This window comes from Bubalus bubalis, chromosome 16 (assembly GCF_019923935.1).
Source record: "Bubalus bubalis isolate 160015118507 breed Murrah chromosome 16, NDDB_SH_1, whole genome shotgun sequence".
Lineage (NCBI taxonomy): Eukaryota > Metazoa > Chordata > Mammalia > Artiodactyla > Bovidae > Bubalus > Bubalus bubalis.
Genome location: NC_059172.1, coordinates 51,716,014 through 51,735,425, shown reverse-complemented (window position 1 = coordinate 51,735,425; position 19,412 = coordinate 51,716,014). Strand labels below are relative to the sequence as shown.

Sequence of the window (19,412 nt, the reverse complement as noted above, 5' to 3'; positions counted from 1 at the left end):
ATTTGCTTTAGAGTTTGAAGGGCTATTTCAGGTTTGGCATTCTTGCTAAAGAATGAATTGTAGGATGAATTTGACTAGCGGAGTAGTCAAAACTATTAAAAAAGCAAGTTATTGTATGGGAGGCTGCTTTCTTTTTATTTCGCAGACCCCACCTTTCTTCTCCCATGAGTCAGCTCTTGTGAGAGCTATCCTGGTGAATCATTTCCGCAAATCTTTCCAAAATGCTGACAATATTTAACAGGCACTAACCCAGATCCCCCCGCCACCCACTAGTTATTCTCACCATCTCTTCCCTAAATGTTCATTTCCTTTCCTTCCAGCCTAGAGCTAGGCTTCCTTACAGGCTAAACTGAGAAAGTACTGAATTTCTGTCTGTCTCAGCCTCTCAGGAGGGAATGTTATGATGTCCATGCAGTGCCACCAGGAAATGTTGGCAATCCCTGATCTGTTTGATAATTTAAGGCCTAGAATCAATACAAGTCCCACGTTCACATCCTCCTGAAAGGAAAGAAGTGGAGGAAACGCCCAAGTTTGGTGCAATACTGAACTTCTGATATCACTCCTTGACATACTAAGAGAAAACTGATGTAATCTCCCTTTCTGGTCTAGTCAGTCTTGAAATTCTGACTTCATATGTTCACAGAAAGAAGAGACTGTAATGGTTTGCTGGATGATCTTCCAGCACCCTGAAAAGACTTTTTCTCTCAAAGGTTTCCATCTAAGGAGACTGTTAAATGTTAAAACACCTAGTTTTCTTGCTCCACAGATACCCAGCAGAAAATCCTTAGACATCCACTTTGAGGGAAAATCCACAATTATTCCAGCATATATTTCTGATATTTGTCAGTGGCCCTCTGAACATCAAAATGGAAAGTTATTCACAGTCCCTCAGTACACGTTTTGAACTCCTTTTTTATTTCTTTTATGGTTCAATATAAGTAGGAAGATTGATAGTGGATTATTGGTATTCAACCAGTAAGTCGTGGAAAAGTTCAATCATTCTCCATCTCCCACTATTTCAACTCCTCTTGAAATACCCAAATTTTGTGGTAAATGAAGTCAAGTCAGGATAGAAGAGATGTGTTTCCTTTTTTGGAGTTTCTCATGGTGCAAATAGGTGTAATATAAGGCTGTGGGTTCTGCTTGACTCTGAATAGTCATAATAATCCAGTAGGTTTGCAGAAATGCATAGAAAATTTATGAACAACACCTCGTTTCTTGACAATGGTGAGTCAACGTGTTGATACAAAACTGCAAGTGAGAAGTTCTAAGTGTGTTCATTTCCCCTTTCCCCAACTCTCACCATGGCTCCTGGTCCCCAAACACCCAGATTTGGGCCCCCATTTCCCACCCACTCTGGTCTAAAGGCACAGTGAGATGCCTTTTTGGAGATGATCAGCTTACATCCTTTTCTTCGTTTGGTGTCATGTAAGAAAAGTGTTCATTTGAATCTGTTCCGTGCAGTGGTTGCTGCTGCTTAAATGACCCCTTGTTGGGCTCGAGGCGGGTCGTGTGGCTGGTGACTGAGCGTTGATGACCAGAAGAGCCCTGAGGCCTGGGAAAAGCCGGCGAGTCAAGTCCACTCTAACTCAAACAGTTTGGAAGGCTCTGCTCTGGCTGGGGATTGTGCTGGGGGTGTTTTCTGCTTTGGTCAGGGTAGCATGGGGGGCTTTCTTTGGTTCAGAACCTCTGGCCTCGGGCCCCACCGGGCCGTAGGCGTGGGCGACCAGCCCCGGGCGGCGCGCCGCCTCGGCGCATGGGGTCCGCTGGCTGCGGGAGCCGCTGTTGGCGGTGGAGCGCGTGGAAGAGGAGCCGGAGCGAGAGCTTCGCGAGCCCGAGGAAGAGGAGCTGGGCTTCACCAGGCGGGCCTTCGGGGCTTCCGCATCTTCTCTGAAGGGGAAAAACACCGAAGATAGATTTTAGGATCACAGGATTGTGAAAGCTTCCGCTCTGGCTGAGGCTTTCGGAGGCTGCCCCATCCATCAACTCCTCAAGCTGGAAACCTGGAGTTACCACTTAGGGAAATACGGACTCCCCCTGCGTCCTGAGCCCTCGCGTGGGCGCAGGCGGATGTGCATCCCCAAGGTCAACCCTGTGACTGGGGCGCGGGGTGGGGGGGGGACCAGGCACTCCCCACCGGGTGTTCACATAGCACTCCCCTCGACTTGGAGTCTGTCTGTGGAAACTCTTTAAAGGCCCATGGATGGGCTAGGCCCATTCTTTATTGTATAGCTTTTATAAGTGGAAGGTAATCAGAAGTAGTGTAAACTTTATCTATTAAGTCTCTGTTGCAGATAGTTTCACAAGACAGTCAAGGTCAACCGTCCTTCTGCCCCTGGGCTGCAAGTTCTTACCTACCAGAATAATCCTTGTAACAGATTCAAGGTTATGAGGAAATGGGACACTTGTTAGCTGGTCATTATGGAGCTGGCCCTAGAAAGGTAGCCTAGGTGAGGAAGGGGATTCTGTGGGAGGTTTACCGAATTTCATTTGGTCTCTCTTCTTCCTCATATCTCTTTTTGTCTTTCCTTCGGATCAACAGCCACACCAAGAGGAAAATCAGCAGGGCTCCGGCCACCATACCTGTCACTGCTCCTGCAATCATGCCCACGCTCTGTACATCTGTTTTCTCAGAAACAAAGCAAAACCAAACATAAGCTATACAATGCATAGACTTAAAATACATAAAGCTCTGGATGAGTATTTCTAGATCTTCATATATGTCTCCCTGAGTTCCCCATTTACCCTCTCTGGGTGTGTATGACTGTCCTGATATCAATGGGGAGCAGGAGAGCCACCCTAAAATATGCCTTGTTGACATTAGGATTATTTGGGGCTGATTAGGTTTTTAAATATTTGTTGTTTATTTGGCTATGCCGGATCTCAGTTGCAGCATGCAGAATCTATTTAATAGTTCCCTGACCAGGGATGGAACCTGTGCCCCCTGCATTGGGAGCACAGAGTTCTAGCCACTGGGCCTCCAGGGAAGTCCCTAAGCTGATTATTTTTGAGCAACAGCAGACACCAGAGAAGCTCTGAAAACAGTAGAAGTTATCCTCTGTAAGGGAAATTTGCATTTATAAAGGAAACCTCCATTTGGTTCCCTCCTGGATAAAATAAATTTCTTTAGGGGGCCGTAAAATTCACACATACTTGTAAATTTAGAGTGAGCTGCAACTGTTGAATAGTCCTTGGCAACTACTGAATTTATTTCAGTGATAACCATGTCCTTCTGGAGATGAAGCTTTTGACCATACTCTTACCTGCGATTAAAAATGTTTTACACTGAACCACAGTGCGTGGACAAAACCACACCAACACTTTAGGTACTTACACCGTACGGTCACTCGCACCACACAGCTCTCCTTCCCAGCCTCATTGCCTGCTGTGCACTGGTAGAGCCCAGAGGAGGACATGGTGAGATTCTGCAGCAGGACACGTCCAGGGTGGTTGTAGTCTACACAAGCAGAAAGATGACCGTGATCCCCCAGTGACAGGTCTATATTTATTGCTTACTTTATTGTGTCACTGACCTAAGATCCTATGATACTGTTTGCTAAGGATAAGGTGATAGAATGGATCCAGAATGTGGGAAGAAAGGTGGTGAACATTCTTTTAAACTGCAGTGCACCCTCAAAAGTCACAAAAGATTCTGAACATTTAAGGGATACTAAACACAATAATTTTCCACAGTTTATTGTAATCCACACAGGCAAAGGCTTTGGCATAGTCAATAAAGCAGAAATAGATGTTTTTCTGGAACTCTCTTGCTTTTTCCATGATCAGAGGATGTTGGCAATTTGATCTCTGGTTCCTCTGCCTTTTCTAAGCCAGCTTGAACATCTGGAAGTTCAGGTTCACATATTGCTGAAGCCTGGCTTGGAGAATTTTGAGCATTATTTTACTAGCATGTGAAATGACTGCAATTGTGTGGTAGTTTGAGCATTCTTTGGCATTGCCTTTCTTTGGGATTGGAATGAAAACTGACCTTTTTCAGTCCTGTGGCCACTGCTGAGTTTTCCAAATTTGCTGGCATATTGAGTGCAGCACTTTCACAGCATCATCTTTCAGGATTTGAAATAGCTCAACTGGGATTCTATCACCTCCACTAGCTTTGTTGGTAGAGATGCTTTCTAAGGTCCACTTGACTTCACATTCCAGGATTCTGGCTCTAGATGAGTGATCACACCATCGTGATTATCTGCGTCGTGAAGATCTTTTTTGTACAGTTCTTTTGTGTATTCTTGCCACCTCTTCTTAATATCTTCTGCTTCTGTTAGGTCCATACCATTTCTGTCCTTTATCAAGCCCATCTTTGCATGAAATGTTCCCTTGGTATGTCTGATTTTCTTGAAGAGATCTCTAGTCTTTCCCATTCTGTTGTTTTCCTCTATTTCTTTGCATTGATCACTGAGGAAGGCTTTCTTATCTCTCCTTGCTAATCTTTGGAACTCTGCATTCAAATGCTTATATCTTTCCTTTTCTCCTTTGCTTTTTGCTTCTCTTCTTTTCACAGCTATTTGTAAGTCCTCCCCAGACAGCCATTTTGCTTTTTTGCATTTCTTTTCCATGGGGATGGTCTTGATCCCTGTCTCCTGTACAATGTCACGAACCTCCGTCCATAGTTCATCAGGCACTCTATCTATCAGATCTAGTCCCTTAAATCTATTTCTCATGTCCACTGGATAATCATAAGGGATTTGATTTAGGTCATACCTGAATAGTCTAGTGGTTTTCCCTACTTTCTTCAATTTAAGTCTGAGTTTGGCAATAAGGAGTTCATGATCTGAGCCATAGTCAGCTCCCGATCTTGTTTTGCTGACTGTATAGAGCTTCTCCATCTTTGGCTGCAAAGAACATAATCAATCTGATTTCAGTGTTGACCATCTGGTGATGTCCATGTGTAGAGTCTTCTCTTGTGTTGTTGGAAGAGGGTGTTTGCTATGACCAGTGCGTTCTCTTGGCAAAACTCTATTAGCCTTTGCCCTGCTTCATTCCATACTCCAAGGCCAAATTTGCCTGTTACTCCAGGTGTTTCTTGACTTCCTACTTTTGCATTCCAGTCCCCTATAATGAAAAGGACATCTGTTTTGGGTGTTGTAGGAAAATTCTGAAAGAGACGGGAATACCAGACCACCTGACCTGCCTCTTGAGAAACCTATATGCATGTCAGAAAGCAACAGTTAGAACTAGACATGGAGCAACAGACTAGTTCCAAATAGGAAAAGGAGTACGTCAAAACTGCATTGTCACCCTGCTTATTTAACTTATATGCAGAGTACATCATGAGAAATGCTGGGCTGGAAGAAACACAAGCTGGAATCAAGATTGCCAGGAGAAATATCAATAACCTCAGATATGCAGATGACACCACCCTTATGGCAGAAAGTGAAGAGGAACTAAAAAGCCTCTTGATGAAAGTGAAAGAGGAGAGTGAAAAAGTTGGCTTAAAGCTCAACATTCTTAGAAAACTAGAAAACTTAGAAAACTAAGATCATGGCTTCTGGTCCCATCACTTCATGGGAAATAGATGGGGAAACAGTGGAAACAGTGTCAGACTTTATTTTTTGGGGCTCCAAAATCAGTGCAGATGGTAATTGCAGCCATGGAACAAAAAGACGCTTACTCCTTGGAAGGAAAGTTATGACCAACCTAGATAGCATATTCAAAAGGAGAGACATTACTTTGCCAACAAAGGTTCATCTAGTCCAGGCTATGGTTTTTCCTGTGGTCATGTATGGATGTGAGAGTTGGACTGTGAAGAAAGCTGAGCGCCGAAGAATTGATGCTTTTGAACTGTGGTGTTGGAGAAGACTCTTGAGAGTCCCTTGGACTGCAAGGAGATCCAACCAGTCCATCCTAAAGGAGACCAATCCTGGGTGTTCATTGGAAGGACTGATGCTAAAGCTCAAATTCCAATACTTTGGCCACCTCATGCGAAGAGTTGACTCATTGGAAAAGCCCCTGATGCTGGGAGGGATTGGGGGCAGGAGGAGAAGGGGACGACAGAGGATGAGATGGCTGGATGGCATCACCAACTTGATGGACATGAGTTTGACTGAACTCCGGGAGTTGGTGATGGACAGGGAGGGCTGGCATGCGATTCATGGGGTTGCAAAGAGTTGGACACGACTGAGTGACTGAACTGAACTGAACTGAAACACAATAATTAGAATAGATTTATAGAGTACATTTATTCTTCATCTCCTTACCACTTTTATTTTTGCCATTTAGGGAAAGAAAAGACATATTTTTCTGTTCCCAGTTAAGTGTGAAAAATAGAAACAGTGAGGTTCAGTAGTGTATTCAAGATCCTTGTGAGGTGCTCACCAAACCAGATTCAGAATTCATTGAGAGAGGACTGACTGGCCTGTTGTCTCCATGGACCAGTAAAAAAGATGACTTACCAATCTTAGATTTGGGAGGCAGACGTTCATCCTCTCCCTCTTTCTCCTGGACTCGCTGCCAGGAATACACAATGGGCTCTGTGCCAGAGGATGACTCACACTGCAAAGTCAGGTCGCTTCCTTCTGTCAGCTCTCCTTCCAATTCACACTTGGGCTTTGATGGTCTCACTGGCAAAAAAAAAAAAAAAAGAAGTCAAAGATCCCCTGACACCCGTGAACAATATCCTGTTGACTTGTTTTTCCTCATATGGTCAACTTTTGAGTGTGAATTTAATAGTCCTTTGTTACCTTGCCATGCTTTACATCTCACTCCCCAAAATATACCCACTTCCATCCCCTGCACACATACACACCCAATTCCAGCTGTTTCCAGTGGTGCTGATGTAATTTAGAGAGGTTGCCTCAGAAACACCCTCATCGCTTCTCAAAGAAAAAAATGTTTTGGTCTTTTTTCCTAATTCCTAGGGCCCTACTTGGACTCGGTGGGACTCACTGAGGGCCCAGGAATCTGCATTATTTTGGGGGTGGCCATGCTGCCAAGCTTGTGGGATCTTAGTTCCCTGACCAGGATTGAACATGCTCAGAGTCCTAACCACTGGACCAATGGAGAATTCCCAAAAACCATTTATAATTGGAAATTTTAGAAAAGTTGAGTGTGATTTTCCTTTATTTTTTTTTTAATATTTATATATTTGGCTGTGCTGGGTCTTAGTTGTGGCACATAGGATTTAGTTCCCTGACCAGGGATCAAAGCCAGGCCCCTGCACTGGGAGCAAGAAGTCTTAACCACTGGACCACCAGGAAAGTGCCAGTGTGATTTGATTAACACTGAAACAGGGACACAAGTTCATGAACTTGGAAGCAATTAAGAAGAAGTTAGGAACTCTTGCTGTGTCATAAAACAAAGAAATGGATTTGAATCAGATCTGAGAGATTTGCTTCACTAGGAGGATACTACTTAAACTTGAGAGGACATTTAACTTTTGTAATGAGCTACCTCAGTGGCTCAGCGGATAAGGAATCTGCCTGCAACACAGGAGACACAGGAGATGTAGGTTTAATTCCTGGGTCAGGAAGATCCTCTGGAGGAGGAAATGGCAACCCACTCCAGTATTCTTGCCTAAGAAATCCCAAGGACAGAGGAGCCTGGCAGGTTACAGTGCGTGGGGTCACAAAGAATCAGGTACAACTGAATGACTAAGCACAGCACAATGAGCTACCATGGAAAATTGATTCTCTTCTTTCATTATGGCTAAAATACAAAACATACACGCTTTTCCCCAGGGAACTGGACTAGGTGATGTCTGTACAATATGATATATTGGGGGCTTCCCTGGTGGCTCAGTGGTAAAGAATCCTCCTAACAATGCAAGAGGCATGGCTTCGCCTGATCTGGGAAGATCCCACATGCCTCAGATCAACAAGCCGTGTGCCACAACTACTGAGCCTGTGCTCTAGAACCCAGGAGCGGCAAGTACTGAAGCCCTCGCGCCCCAGAGTCCATGCTCTACAGCAAAAGAAGCCACTGCAATGAGAAGGCCGCACACCGAAACTAGAGAGTAGCCCCTATTCGCTGCAACTGTAGAAAAATCCACAGAGCAACGAAGACCCAGCACAGCCAAAAATAAACAAAGAAAATTATTTTTTAAAAGTATGAAGTATTGAAGATGTTTCGTACCACTGTGATACATTTGCCTATCCCTTATTAATAAGATATAGGTACTTACTGGGGCACTCTGTCTTACCTAAAACTTTTAAGATGACGTAGCTCCACACGTAGCGCCCTGAATTCTTCACCTTGCAGGTGTACCGGCCCTCATCACTGGGCTTCAGAGGCTCAATCTGCAGGGAGGCATCTCCTGCCAGGAAATTGGAAGCGAAGGCCACTCGGCCCTTCTGTTCCTCAGTCAAGTTATTGTAGACGTGATGGCTGGAGTAAGTGATCACCTGTGGGACAGACAGAGGCAGATTCACGCTTTGTGGCTCTCAGCCTCCCCTCCTGCTGCGGGCAAGATGAGGAAAGGAAGTGGAGCAGAGCAGTCAAGCCCGGGGCTGAGTCCAGGAGACCTCTGCTCTAGACAAAATTAAATACACTGTTTGTCTAGGCCTTCCTTCTCCTGAGAATAACAGCTCCTCATAATTTGTGTAGCCTTTTAACAAGTAGTAATTGTTCCATTAAATGCTCAGAACGTTTCCATTTTAGAGGTAAGGAATTTTATTTTTAAAATTTCGTATGTATTTTTTTTATTGAAGTATAGTTCATTTACAATATCATGTTGGTTTCAGGTAGTACAGCACAGTGATTTTATATAATATATAAATTTAATATATAGATTTATATAATATATATATATTCAGTGATTATATATATATAATTATATATATTTTTTATATATAATTGTGTGTGTGTGTTCAGTCACTTCAGTCATGTTCGACTCTGTGTGACGCTATGGACTGTAGCCCACCAGGCTCTTCTGTCCATGGGGATTCTCCAGGCAAGAGTACTGGAGTGGGTTGCCATGCCCTCCTCCAGGGGGTCTTCCCGACCCAGGGATCGAACCCAGGTCTCTTATGTCTCCTGCATCGGCAGGCAGGTTTTTTACCACTAGCACCACCTGGGAATCCCATATTTTATATATATAAAATATATATTTATATAACTTAATAAATATATATAGTGTGGGCTTATATATATTATATACTTATATATATATATAAAATCTCCTTCAGATTTCCCTATAGGTTATTACAAAATATTGAGTATAGTTCCTTGTGCAGTAAGGGATTTTAAATTTGAATTCCAAACTCTAGTTCTCACAGTGCAGCCCAGGAAAGAAGAAAATGCACAGAATGGTCTCCAGAGTTGACTCTGAGGGATGTGGAGAGAAGGGAAGCTAGGGAGGGGAGGAGTCTTACCTTTCCCCTGCATACCTTTCTTCTGCACTTTGCATTTCCTACTTCACTAAATCCCATGCATTTCCACTTGCACGTGATCTGGTCAAGGTACAGACACTCCTTGCGCTGAGTGCTTTTACGTCTAGTTTATTTCTCACACAGTGTTTCCAAGCAGGTGTCATCTGTCCCCATTTCACAGGCAGGTAGCAGAACCAGGGTTTGAACGTGGCCATCTGAAGCCATCTGTTCACTGTTCTGGTTACCATGGTTACCTCTCCTTTCCCCACCCGCATTCATCTCACTGCTCATAAACTGCTCTTCCAGAAAGCTTGGAAATGAGGGAGAAAATGTGAAACAAAAAGATGTGTTTGCCTTTATGAAAGTTCAGAGTCCAGCTGAAGTTAAGGAATAGAAGTTAATGTTACAGTCCAGGTCTGATACTGAGGGAATCATTGGTGACTTTCCTTCTTTTTGACTTCACTGTGGATTAGTAAGAGTAAGCTAGGTGGGAAGAAACTGTGTCTTTTCTTTCCATAAAATACACATGTGCTTCATGTCATTGTTTTCACTGCTAGGGAGACCAAAGTTTAGATTTCCGTGACAGAAAAAAATAATCATGATTTTCTCTGAATTTTCATCTGCCTGCATCATGACCTGTATGAGGGCTTCCCTTGTAGCTCAGTCAGTAAAGAGTCTGCCTGCAATTCAGGAGACCTGGGTTGGATTCCTGGGTCAGGAAGATTTCCCCTGGAGAAGGAAATGGCAACCTACTCCAGTATTCTTGCCTGGAGAATCCCATGGACGGAGGAGCCTGGCAGGCTACAGTCCATGGGCTCACAAGAGTCGGACACGACTGAGTGAAGAAGCACACAGCATCATGACCTGTAGTTCTTGAAACTTTTCCTGGTTCTGTTATCCATCATCCATCCTGGCATTTTTTTACTGCTGTTTTTTTTTGTGTTTTTTTTTTAGGCCAAGCTGTGCAGCATGTGGGATCTTAGGCCTCTAACCAGGGATCAAACCCATGCCCCCTGCATTGAGAGCATGAAGTCTTAACCACTGTACCACCAGGGAAGTCCCCATCACCTCCTACTAATCACAAAAACCATGCTGATCTTGTCTTCCAAGACTGATAACTTCAGTTATGCCCTTGCTGCCACTTAGCAATCATATTCCTAAACGTACTTGATTTAAACATCAGCAAACATTTATGGAATGACTGCTCCCCACCAGGTCAGGAGGAGGCTATTCAGATGAAGTAAAACTCTCTTCTGATCTTCAAGTAATTTATAATCTAGTGGGATTAACAAGGAGAGAAGGGTACACATAGAAAAAGGAATGACTAATTTGAAATAGTATCAAGAGAGAATGTTCCCAGAAAAGTCAGTGGCATTTGAGTTAGGCTTTGAAAGATGAGTAGGCCAAGTAAGAGATGAGAGAGGCAGGGCAAAGATTGCCAGAGGGAGCATTCCAGACACATGGAACAGCACTTGAAAAAAAAAAAAAAAAAAGCAAGCACATGGGAGTCCCCTAAGCACATTTCTGGCTTCAGCTGTTCCAAACTGTTTTACTCTAAGCCCTGAACCCTGTTGTTAATCACGTGACGCTCTGCAGCTCAGGAAATGCCTTCCTGAAAAGACCAGGAGCCATCCAATCAAATGGCCATAAATTCTCTCACCATTATATTAGAACGTTTCAGCATCATCCATTTTGCCCTTACCACATCTCTGAAAAAAAGTGTTTTCTCCTTTCTCTGTATGTTCTTTTTCTTCACCAAATATTTACTGAGTGCCCACATCGGGTACTTTGCCAGGCTCTGGAAAACAATCATGAATAAGACATAGTTCCTACCCCGAGGGCCTCACGGTCTTTTGAGGGACAAAATGCTGGAGAATCAAAGAAAAGAAAATTAAGGTAATAGATAATATGACTTAAAATGTTTTCAGTATTTGATTTTGTCCCCTCACTTCAACCAATGCAACTATTGTGATAATTCTGACATCTTTCTCTCTATTGCTAACACATTTTTTAAAAATGTGTATTTTTATTTATTTCTTTGGCTGTACCAGGTCTTAGTTGCAGCATGTGAACACTCAGCTGCGGCATGTGGGATCCAGTTCCCTGATCAGGGATGGAACCTTGGCCCCCTATATTGGGAGCGTGGAGCCTTAGCCACTGGACCACAGGGAAGTCCAGACACCAACACATTTTTGAGCTCCATTTTTATACTTCCAGCTGTCTGGCCACTACAGATGTCTGTCCTTTCCAAACTACCCTACATAATAATGTATTAATAAGCTTTTTGTTGTTGTTTAGTCACTCAGTCATGTCCAACTCTTTGCAACCCCTTGGACTATAGCCTGCCAGGCTCTTCTGCCCATGGGGATTCTCTGGGCAAGAATACTGGAGTGGGTTGCCATTCTCTCCTCCAGGGGATCTTCCCGACTGAGGGATCGAACCCACGTCTCCTGCTTGGCAGGCAGATTCTTTACCGCTGAGCCCCCTGGGAAGCCCCAAATAATCCCTATTCATTATTTTAAACCCCAAGTTAATGTTAAGTTTCCTTATGAAACCTTCCCTGATATGACACAAGCTTAGGATGGTCTCTGCTGTCATCCATAGCATGTCTTGGCACCATTTTGATGGGAGGAAAAATTGTGAAAGTCAAGATGCTGGGCAGATCATTTGCTGGATGCCCTTTCTGTAATTCTGGGCATTGTCTGGGAGATCCTTCAGGCCATTCTATTTATTTATTTATTTAATTTAAGAATAAGTGTGTTATTTATTTAGTTTTGCCTGTGCTGGGTCTTTGTTGCTATGTGGGCTCTAACTCTAGTTGTGGAGAGTGAGGGCTGCCCTCTAGTTGCTTCCCATTGTGAATGCCTTCTCTTGATGCAGAGCCTGGCCTCTAGGGTGCTCAGCCTTCAGTAGTTGTGGCTCTCGGGCTCTAGAGCACGGGCTCAGTAGCTGTGGCGCATGGGCTCAGTTGCTCCTCAGCATGTGGGATCTTTCCAGCCCAGGGGTCAAACCCGTATCTCCTGCACTGGCAGGTGGATTCTTTACCACTGAGCCACCAGGGAAGCCTCATACTGATTTTATGTATGTCTGTTGTCCAGTTTTGCAACCCTGCAAACTTTTATTTAATAAACACTAATTGAAACATACTCTACACTTGGCACTATTCTAGAGACGATAACAATACAAAGAAATGAGTTTTATAATTTTGGGGACCAGGACATGCCACCTCCAAATATGTCACTTTGCATATGCATAAGGATTAATTTCAGCTGAAGGCACTTGAGTTCCTGAAATCCTTTATTTGCCTGAAAACAGAGCCTCCCCAAAGAATCTGAGTGTCCCTAAATCCCCTTTCCCAGGACAACTCTAGTCTTCCCTTCTGGGAGAGCAGAGGTGGACATCTCACTCAGACGATGTCACAAACCAGCATATCTCCCATCTGTTCTTCTAAGTGTTCATTTGCTCCTCCGTAAGTGCCCTTTCTACTCCTCCCTACCCCTACTAAATTAGGTAAACATACCGAGCCCTAGTTCTAACCACCTCTTTCAGTTACTCATCACTGGGTATGCCCAGGTGTTATTTACACAATACTGTTTGTTTTTTCTTGTTAACCTGCCTTTTTTCAGTCTGACAGTGCCCCAGCCTGAACACTTAGGTGAATAGAGGGAAAAAGATAATTTTTCCTGCCCTAGTTTTCCCCGGTGCCTCAGCAGTAAAGAATTTGCCCACAATGTGGGAGATGCCGGTTCAATCCCTGGGTGGGGAAGATCCCCTGGAGGAGGAAATGGCAACCCACTCTAGTATTCTTGCCTGGAGAATCCCATGAACAGAGGAGCCTGGTGGGCTACAGTCCTTGAGGTCGCAAAAGGGTCAATCATACCTTAGTGACTAAACAACAACATTTTTAAAGGACAACTTTTTCTTTTTTCAAAAAAAAAAAAAAGGTAAAATCATGATGCTTGTATACAAAGAGAATAAACACATATCAAAAAGTTTAACTCATTCATTCATGATGGAACCAGAAAGCTGTCACAAACAAGTTCAAAGGAGAATTGGACTAAAGAGATTTACATTCTCCTTTGGACAAAATTTATTTACATCTCTGTAAACAGGAACCATCTGCATCCTATGGATAGGAAACTTGGCATCACTATCAGCATTCCACAAGGTAATTTCTATTTCTACAGAAGTTAATACATGAGGAAAATTAGACCCTAATTCATCTCCAGAAAACCTGGACTCTAAGCATAAAGCTGACGTTCAGGAGACACTTCCCTATGGTGTATTACAGGGAAGGGGCAGGTTTTCAGGCTCGGGCAGGGAGAATTCACCTCAGTATGACAATAAAGGGCCTTAGATCCCCTGAAGGCTGTTTCCTGTTTCGGTGCATTCCCTGTCCTGCTACAGCTGCCTCCCTTAGGGTGTGGTCTCCAGGTTCAACGTGCTGAGTCTCTGCACTAGAGAACCTGAAAGGCTACTGAGCACCGTGGGACTGTCCCCTTCTTGTTGGAGTGAGGGGGAGGGGGAATCGGACAGCTTCATTAGGACAGCACCAACCAGCTTCTCCCTAAGGCTGAGGCGAACTCTGCAAAGACTTTTTAAAGCAAACTGGGAGAATTCCCTGGCGGTCCAGAGGTTAAGGCTCCAAGTTTCCACGGCAGAAGACATGGGTTTGATCCCTGCTTGGGGAACTAAGATCCTGCAAGCCAAGCAGCACAGCCAAAAAAGCATAAAGCAAGTTGGCAAGCATGGCCAGTGAGAGACTATTTAGGAGAGTGAAGAGAGGGTAGGAGGAAGAGGAGTTGTCATCCATGGGCAAGGCTGGGCCTGTGACGAGAGACTCAGTGAGTCACTGGTGAACTCAGGGTGGCCACAGACCTGGAGGAGGCCATGGAGCACTGGGGCAGGGAACTGCCTACAGGAGAGCTAATTCTCATTCTCACTCCAGGAGAGGCTGTCTCCCCACCCCCACCCCACAACTTACCCTCTAGGGAGGGGTCTCCTGAACACTGTCTTCAAGCTGAGGAACATTCTGGAAAGTACGGGAACTGCATGATTTCCATCAAAGGTCCGGTATTTACTCCCAGGCAGAAGTTTTATCTTGAATGCCTACATTCTTTTCCACAGAAGCTGCAAGCCATGGGGGAAGGGCAGAGGGCTTTAACTCTGGGAAGCTTGGGTTCAGATCTGAACTCTGAAATCCATCTTGGGCAAAGCCTTGACTGTTGAAAGTCTGAAAGGTTTAGAATCCAAGTTTTCTAGAGATGGAGGTCTAATTTTCTTCACGCATTAAAAGAACTATTTTAACAATCCTTACCTTATCGATCTCCCTGGCTTATAACAAGATTTAAATTTAAAAGACAGCTTTTGAGCAAGGGCACAGTTCCTTCTGACGATGATCATTTAGATTTATAGCACAAATTGGGCTTCCCTGGTGGCTCAGATGGTAAAGAATCTACCTGCAATGCAGAAGCCACAGGTTCGATCCCCGGGTCGGGAAGATCCCCTGGAGAAGGAAATGGCAACCCACTCCAGTATTCTTGCCTGGGAAACCCCATGGACAGAGGAGCCTGGTGGGCTATAGTCCATGAGGTCGCAAGAGTTGGATACAACTCAGCGACTAACCCCACCAGTGGTTAAGAATCTGCCTGCCAATGCAGGGAACATGGGTTCGATCCCCGGTCCGGGAAGATTCCACATGTCTGGGAGCAACTAAGCCTGTGTGCCACAACTACTGAGCCTGGGCTCTAGAGCCCAAGTGCTGCAACTACTGAAGATGTGCGCCTAGAGCCTGTGATCCGCAACAAAGAAGCCACTGCAATGAGAAGCCCATGCATCACAACAAAGAGTAACCCCCAGTCACCTCAACTAGAGAAAGCCTGCGTGCAGCCATGAAGACCCAGCATAACCAAAAGTTAAAAAAAAAAAAAAAAAAATCTGATTGCTTATGATCCCCTGCTGCTGCTGCTGCTAAGTCGCTTCAGTTGTGTCCGACTCTGTGCAATCCCATAGACAGCAGCCCACCAGGTTTCCCCATCCCTGGGGTTCTCCAGGCAATAACACTGGAGTAGGTTGCCATTTCCTTCTCCCCAAAAAAATGCATGAAAGTGAAAAGTGAAACTGAAGTCGCTCAGTCGTGTCTGACTCTTAGTGACCCCATGGACTGCAGCCTACCAGGCTCCTCCGTCCTAATTTTGAAAAATGCTATATCAGGGACAGTGATGGAGAAAGCTGGCTGGGAAGTCAGTAGTCTTCTGTACTCAAAAGGGAGCTCCTCCACTTGCTGCATGTCTTGGTTCAGCTAATGAACTTGGCTAATCCCTAAGGTCCTCAGCTGTCACACGGGGACAAGCTACTTCACAGGATTTTGGGGGGAATGAGATAGTAAGCCCTCATGATCATTTTTATCAGATGGATTCTGGGTTCTAGGAAGCCCCTAAGGTTTCCAAGTTTTTCAGCCCATGCGTTCTATTCATTTGTATAGGGAAACTCCCCTGGCTAAAAACCTCCACTGGTTCCCTCACCTGTGGTCTATTTCAAGCTGTGGTCCACAGCTTGACCCTCTGAATGTGGCCCCTAAGGCCAGTGCAGCCTGGACCACATCTCAGCTTTGGCCCCTGCCCTCAGATCTCTGAATAGCCTAATCCCCAAACTTGAGTCCTGTGCTCTGAACAGTGTCCTCTGATGTGTCTTTGTCTTGGATCATAAAGTTTTCTCCTTCTGAAATGCATTTCCTTTTATTTTCATCTAAACACCACCTCTACAGGTCTCAAGATCAAGCATGAGGGTCACCTTCTGTGTATACGGGCTTTTCTGGTGTATTTCTTTTCCCTCCCTTTCCTCTAGTTCCTATCATATATAAGTCATATATATATCAGATCAGATCAGTCGCTCAGTTGTGTCCCACTCTTTGCGACCCCATGAATCGCAGCACGCCAGGCCTCCCTGTCCATCACCAACTCCCAGAGTTCACTCAGACTCACGTCCATCAAGTCAGTGATGCCATCCAGCCATCTCATTCTCTGTCGTCCCCTTCTCCTCCTGCCCCCAATCCCTCCCAGCATCAGAGTCTTTTCCAATGAGTCAACTCTTCGCATGAGGTGGCCGAAGTACTGGAGTTTCAGCTTTAGCATCATTCCTTCCAAAGAAATCCCAGGGCTGATTTCCTTCAGAATGGACTGGTTGGATCTCCTTGCAGTCCAAGGGACTCCCAAGAGTCTTCTCCAACACCACAGTTCAAAAGCATCCATTCTTCGGTGCTCAGCCTTCTTCACAGTCCAACTCGCACATCCATACATGACCACAGGAAAAACCATAGCCTTGACTAGGCGGACCTTTGTTGGCAAAGTAATGTCTCTGCTTTGAATATGCTATCTAGGTTGGTCATAACTTTCCTTCCAAGGAGTAAGCGTCTTTTAATTTCATGGCTGCAGTCACCATCTGCAGTGATTTTGGAGTCCAGAAAAATAAAGTCTGACACCGTTTCCACTGTTTCCTCATCTATTTCCCATGAAGCGATGGGACCGGATGCCATGATCTTCGTTTTCTGAATGTTGAGCTTTAAGCCAACTTTTTCACTCTCCACTTTCACTTTCATCAAAAGGCTCTTTAGTTCCTCTTCACTTTCTGCCATAAGGGTGGTGTCATCTGCATATCTGAGGTTATTGATATTTCTCACGGCAATCTTGATTCCAGCTTGTGTTTCTTCCAGTTCAGCGTTTCTCATGATGTACTCTGCATATAAGTTAAATAAACAGGGTGACAATATACAGCCTTGACATACTCCTTTTCCTATTTGGAACCAGTCTGTTGTTCCATGTCCAGTTCTAACTGTTGCTTCCTGACCTGCATAAAATTTCTCAAGAGGCAGGTCAGGTGGTCTGGTATTCCCATCTCTTTCAGAATTTTCCACAGTTTATTGTGATCCACACAGTCAAAGGCTTTGGCATAGTCAATAAAGCAGAAATAGATGTTTTTCTGGAACTCTCTTGCTTTTTCCATGATCCAGCAGATGTTGGCAATTTGATCTCTGGTTCCTCTGCCTTTTCTAAAACCAGCTTGAACATCAGGAAGTTCACGGTTCACATATTGCTGAAGCCTGGCTTGGAGAATTTTGAGCATTATTTTACTAGCGTGTGAGATGAGTGCAATTGTGCGGTAGTTTGAGCATTCTTTGGCATTGCCTTTCTTTGGGATTGGAATGAAAACTGACCTTTGCCAGTCCTGTGGCCACTGCTGAGTTTTCCAAATTTGCTGGCATATTGAGTGCAGCACTTTCACAGCATCATCTTTCAGGATTTGGAATAGCTCAACTGGAATTCTATCACCTCCACTAGCTTTGTTCGTAGTGATGCTTTCTAAGGCCCACTTGACTTCACATTCCAGGCTGTCTGGCTCTAGGTCAGTGATCACACCATCGTGATTATCTGGGTCATTATATATATATATATATATGACATATAGGCTTCCCCAGTGGCTCAGCAGTAAAGAATCCACCTGCAATGCAGGAGCCACAGGCGACTCAGGTTCGATCCCTGGGTCAGGAAGATCCCCTAGAGGAGAGTATGGCAACCCACTCCAGTGTTCTTGCCTGGAGAATCGCATGGACTGAGGAGCCTGGCGGGCTACAGTCCATAGAGTCACAAAGAGTCGGGCATGAATGAAGCGACTGAGCACAAATATATATTTGACCACAACCTGCAGCATATGGGATCTTCCACAACCGGGGCTTGAACCCATGCCCCCTGCAGTGGGAGCATTGATTCTTAACCACTATACTACTGGGGAAGTTCCTGTCCTAATATTAAATGAAGAAAAAAGAGATAACTACAGGCAAATATTTAACATCTTTGGAAAGCAGAGTGTATACAACTTCAAAATAATCTTAATATAATTAAATGACCCTTATTTAATACGAGAATTTCAAAACACTTTTGACAGGGTTGGGGTTCAGCTACAGCCTTGCAATTTGGCTTTTTTTTCCCCTCAGACATACCTTGAATATCAGATGCTTGTGTGCCTCTGTTTTATTTTGTTTTTAATTCTAAGGAACGTAATGCTGAGACTAAGCCAAGGGTCAATGGGAATGTGATGGGGGAACAGTGAATATAAATCTAACTCTTCTGCAAACAGATTAAATATATGAATTGCAGCTGTTGTGGGACTGTGTCTCATGACATTCCTGGTGTCCTGCTCCAGATGTGTTTTTAGGGAGACGAGGCAGGACAATTCATTAGGACTCAGATGGAACAGATGGATCAGCTCAACCTTCTGGCAGTTGCTCTGCTGCGCCAAGTCCTATGTAGCAGTTGTGAAACTGCCCTGAAGGAGATGGATGTAAGTCCCTCTCTCTGTACTTTAGATCAAGATTTTTCTTGCTCAAAGCCAAAGAGAAACGGGAAAGGGTGAAAGAGTGGCCAAGATAATTGGCATGGAAAATTGAGCATCTCTGTCCTAATTATTCCATCTGAAAAATACAGGAGAAAAGTGTGTGTTGTGAGTTCCTGACTCTTCTTCTGAGCACTCTTACTTTGGAAATTCAACCAAGTTTCCATCCTAGAACAAGGAGGAATGCTCCAGAATCCTAGTGACCCTACTGTCTAGGCTGAAATTCAAATATTCCTGAGGCTGCCTGCTGCTGCTGCTGCTGCTAAGTTGCTTCGGTCGTGTCCGACTCTGTGCAACCCCATAGACGGCAGCCCACTAGGCTCCCCCGTCCCTGGGATTCTCCAGGCAAGGACACTGGAGTGGGTTGCCATTTCCTTCTCCAATGCATGAAAGTGGAAAGGGAAGTCGCTCAGTTGTGTCTGACCCTCAGCGACCCCATGGACTGCAGCCCACCAGGCTCCTCCGTCCATGGGATTCTCCAGGCAAGAGTACTGGAGTGGGGTGCCATTGCCTTCTCCCACCCCTAAATGTTTCCTGCATATCTGAGGGTCCTAGACAAGAGGGATGCAACATTTCTGCTCAGATTAAAGCACAAAGCTGACCTTGGGATCTAGGTCATTGGCTAGCCTATTTTAAGCACCTCATCCAGGTCTTCTCTGGCAGTTCAGTGGTAAGGACCTTGAGCTTCCACTGCAGGGGGCACGG

The 19,412-nt window shown here is 44.6% G+C and overlaps 1 protein-coding gene across 1 annotated transcript in view; it reads right to left on the bottom strand.

Annotated features, from left to right (window-relative positions):
* Positions 1-894: 894 nt before the first annotated feature.
* LOC102397043 (CXADR like membrane protein) overlaps positions 895-19,412 on the bottom strand; it is a 101,383-nt gene continuing 82,865 nt past the window's right edge. The window contains exons 3-7 of the mRNA XM_025266744.2: positions 8,153-8,354; positions 6,408-6,575; positions 3,335-3,457; positions 2,481-2,622; positions 895-1,890 (exon numbers count right to left, since the gene is read on the bottom strand). Coding sequence (XP_025122529.1) covers positions 1,590-1,890; positions 2,481-2,622; positions 3,335-3,457; positions 6,408-6,575; positions 8,153-8,354 — 936 coding nt within the window. The 3' untranslated portion in view covers positions 895-1,589. The remainder of the gene's footprint in view (positions 1,891-2,480; positions 2,623-3,334; positions 3,458-6,407; positions 6,576-8,152; positions 8,355-19,412) is intronic.